Genomic DNA, 4,031 nt, shown 5'->3' with positions numbered 1-4,031 from the left:
ATATACAGTATCTCACAGAAGTGAGTACACCCCTCACATTTTTGTAAATATTTTATTATATCTTTTGTAATTATTTGTAATTTACATTATACAATGTAAAGTAGTGAGTATACAGCTTGTATAACAGTGTACATTTGCTGTCCCCTCAAAATAGATCATGCTCTGCTTCAGTATGTCACAGTACATGTTGGCATTCATGGTTCCCTCAATGAACTGTAGCTCCCCAGTGCCGGCAGCACTCATGCAGCCCCAGACCATGACACTCCAGTGACGGCGCTACACCAGGGCTAGGGGGGGCTATAGCCCCGTCAGAATTTTGAATAGCCCCGGTTTAGCCCCCTCGGTTTAGCCCTCATTTGCGCTAAACCACGGCAACGTATCGTCCTTCTGTAGGCTATATGCAATCCATTACAGAAGAGGCTTCCTTCTGGGACGACAGCCATGCAGACCAATTTGATGCAGTGTGCGGTGTATGGTCTGAGCACTGACAGGCTGACCCCCCACCCCTTCAACCTCTGCAGCAATGCTGGCAGCACTCATACGTCTATTTCCCAAACACAACCTCTGGATATGACGCTGAGCACGTGCACTCAACTTCTTTGGTTATTTTGAGGGGACAGCAAATTTACACTGTTATACAAGCTGTACACTCACTACTTTACATTGTAGCAAAGTGTCATTTCTTCAATGTTGTCACATGAAAAGATATAATAAAATATTTACAAAAATGTGAGGGGTGTACTCACTTCTGTGAGATACTGTAAGTCTCAGAGCAGCTTTATGCATATTCTTTGGTTGTTGTATAATTATTCTGATTATTGTTTGTTCACTGTTTTTTACAGCTTTAATCCTAATTCATAATGTACATCTCAATGGCATGTTATTAAAACAACAAAGACTAAGATGAATCCTGACTCATCTGGGGGAAGTTGTGGCCTAATGGTTAGAGAGTCGGACTCGTACCGGCAGGGATTGTAGGTGGGGGGAGTGAATGTACAGCTCTCTCTCCCACCTTCAATACCACGACTGAGGTGCCCTTGAGCAAGGCACCGAACCCCCAACTGCTCCCCGGGCGCTGCAGCAAAAAAATGGCTGCCCACTGCTCCGTGTGTGTGTTCACTTTCACTTCACTTTCACTTTATGGATGGAGTTTGGCTGACTGTTAAATTGCATTAGCACATGCGAGAAGAACAGTACAAAGCATTTGTACAGCTTAAGTTTATTCATCATGATCTGAACAGCAAATTGATGCTAAACTGTGGCTGAACTTTTAATATCCTCTAGAATCAAAGGAAAAACTGGAAACTGAACAACACAGTAAGTAAAACAGGCATTGAGAGCTTTACAAAATCCTCAAGCAATGAGTTGAGTAATGAAAAAAAATTTTTTTTTTAAATGTGCTCTCTTCCCATCTTCCTCTTTTCCGTATTTAGGGAATTGGATTGTGCCAGTTGTAGTGTGTTTGGTGATTCTGGTGGTTCTGATTGTGATTTCTGTCATCATATGGCGACGTCAGCACAGAGGTCACACACAGGTTCCAGCAGAGGAGAATCCAGAGCCCCCACAGGAATTGGAGGAACTATAATGATCTTCACTGAACGTGACTCAACTGCACAGGGGCCCTGAACACCTGGTGACACAATTTACAACGTTACTGATGTAATTTCAACATAAGTCAACATACTTCTACAGCTAGGGGGTGTAAATGTACCATAAGTGGTAGTACTGTAAGAATCCACCTGCCTACCTGGGTAGGCTAATGAATTATGCCAGGTACGTATATTGTGCAGGAAGAGTGTGTTCTGTATGTTTGTGTATAGGAGATAGGTGATCTGTGTTCACCCTACCATAATCTGTGTTGTATAATTTAGTTCCAGTGATATACATCGGGAGACCAGATAAATACTTGTGCAGTGCCATGAGGTGTGAATGGCCCCTTGAAGTATCTCCACGCCCATCTCCTTGTTGTGTGTGCAAGTTGGTGTAGGTCGGACCAGACGACCTTGTGGAATTTGTCCCTCAGAGATGGCAGCAGTCAACCTGAAAGGGAAACAAACGAGAGAAAAACAGCTTAATTTTGAGCCTTTTCATAAATTGCTTGAAGACTGGTGGATCTTAATTTTCCTGTAATGGCCACAGCCAAACAGTTGTTGCAGATGGTTGTAATCTGGGATTGCATGCCATCAGGAGCAAATTTGTTTTAGCTTACAAAGACGTATATCATTGTCATGATCATGTTTTGTGAATGTAAACAAAAGGCCAAAACAAACTGAACATGGTGCTGGTGGTTTAGCGCAGTCAGGGTATGTTGCACTTTAAACTGCTGTTACAGCTAAGTTTACACAGTTAGCTGTGTTGCAGACATTATGACACCCAGATCTGCTGGGAAAATCTCTTTAAATGATACGGTTTACACTAGTCAGATCTGTGTTCAGGGCATTAGTTTGCCAATTTTGGTGCTGTACTGTTAGCTATCTATCTATCTATTCATACATTTGACCATTTCCATCTCTGCAGTCTGTAAAGAGTCGTGAATCTCTGCCTGATTTTAACATTACACACAACTTTAATCACATGTCCAGTAAAAATTTGCTTTCTGATCAGATTCTATGTGAGCTGGCACTCCCAGAGAGGGATGGTTTCGTTTGCTAACACTTGCGCCACTATGTATGTGGTTCTGTTGCAAGGGAAAAGACCAAACTTATACCTTCCCTTGTTACTGGGTTGCAGATCAATGAAATCAAATTTAACTCATCTTATAGCCATGGTTGGATTTGGCCTATTCAAGATATTGCAATCAGACTAATCATTTTATTTGGTAAATCCTGGACATGTTAACTTTTCTCATTGAAGATTTTTTGCACAAATAGAAGACACATAAGTTATTTTCTCATTAGTTTGATCATTATTCCTTTCATTTTCCTTTCCTAACAGTTCTTGCTTTTCACCACCTTCTATTGATCTCTTTTCCCGCAGCACTAATAGTGCTTCCAACTTCTTTATTCGTACGCATTCTGATCATTCCTCTTATTCTTCTACAACTTTCTTTCCTCTTCTAAATCAGTGATGAATCATCATGAGACTAAAGGCCATTCTTGGCCATTGTAATATAATATATTATAAGGTTGTTACAATATGAATTATATTACAGTAAAATAGTATGAATTAAAATACTTGTATTACTGGTCTCTGGAGGTCCTCCTGAGCAACTTGTTCAGAATGACTGGTTATCATCTCACTGATCTTTTTGAAGATACACTTTTATTTGGCCCTGTGGCTACAGCAGTCCTGGCATGTTCATTGTGTGTACAACAGCAAGCCAAACTGGAAACCAGTTACAGGTTTTCCTGCTGTGAACATTCAATGAACTGCAAGCACTTACTGAAAGCATGGGTCAAATCATTGCTCAGTCTGAAGATTTTTGTGACTACAATGTGGAATTGGACACAATTTTCTTTTGTTTATGAGCTGAGATGTCACTAAGTGCATTCTTTTGAGAATCTATTTGAGTATAAGAAAGTTTGGGCAAACCCAGAGCAAATGCAAATGCAAATTACACATGCTGTTTTAGATTTATGGTCATGTTTGTCTGTCTGCTTAAAGACAAAGACTGAGAATCATATAAGTGTGTAGTAATAGCGGAATCCAGCGGCCTGGTCGAAGGTTTAATGCGTATTCGGTCTTTTACTTGCGCTTCTGAATTTATCAGGACTTAGTGTAAATTTTAGTCTAGCTCTGTTTTCAATCTGACTCCAATTTTAAGTGATCAGTACATTTAGGCAATGTTTCTAATTAAAAACTGATCACAAATATCGATTGTTTATTAATTTAGATATTTGACTATTCTGGAAATCCCATACTTTCAATTATTCGTTCATTAATTGGGGATTTGCATTATTCTTTGTAAATCTGCTGTGAGAGTATATATTAAACTACTTTTGTTAGAAACATTGGTGTTGTTTTGTTGGTTTGTATTTTTGTATGAATTAAATATTTTTACTATTTTCTTTTACTAAATTCAGAAAAATAAT

The 4,031-nt window shown here is 39.4% G+C and overlaps 1 protein-coding gene across 3 annotated transcripts in view; it reads left to right on the top strand.

Annotated features, from left to right (window-relative positions):
• LOC107694392 (uncharacterized) overlaps positions 1-1,839 on the top strand; it is a 9,903-nt gene extending 8,064 nt beyond the window's left edge. For all 3 annotated transcript variants that reach the window (XM_016494083.1, XM_016494082.1, XM_016494081.1), the window contains 3 exons: positions 1,285-1,317; positions 1,434-1,633; positions 1,821-1,839. In XM_016494083.1, the coding sequence (XP_016349569.1) occupies positions 1,285-1,317; positions 1,434-1,585 (185 nt within the window). In that variant the 3' untranslated portion in view covers positions 1,586-1,633; positions 1,821-1,839. The remainder of the gene's footprint in view (positions 1-1,284; positions 1,318-1,433; positions 1,634-1,820) is intronic.
• The last annotated feature ends 2,192 nt before the right edge of the window (positions 1,840-4,031 follow it).

This window comes from Sinocyclocheilus anshuiensis, unplaced genomic scaffold (genome assembly GCF_001515605.1).
Source record: "Sinocyclocheilus anshuiensis isolate Anshui unplaced genomic scaffold, SAMN03320099.WGS_v1.1 scaffold2100, whole genome shotgun sequence".
NCBI lineage: Eukaryota > Metazoa > Chordata > Actinopteri > Cypriniformes > Cyprinidae > Sinocyclocheilus > Sinocyclocheilus anshuiensis.
The sequence above is the reverse complement of the archived record's forward strand: the minus strand, read 5'-3'. Positions and strand labels throughout refer to the sequence as shown.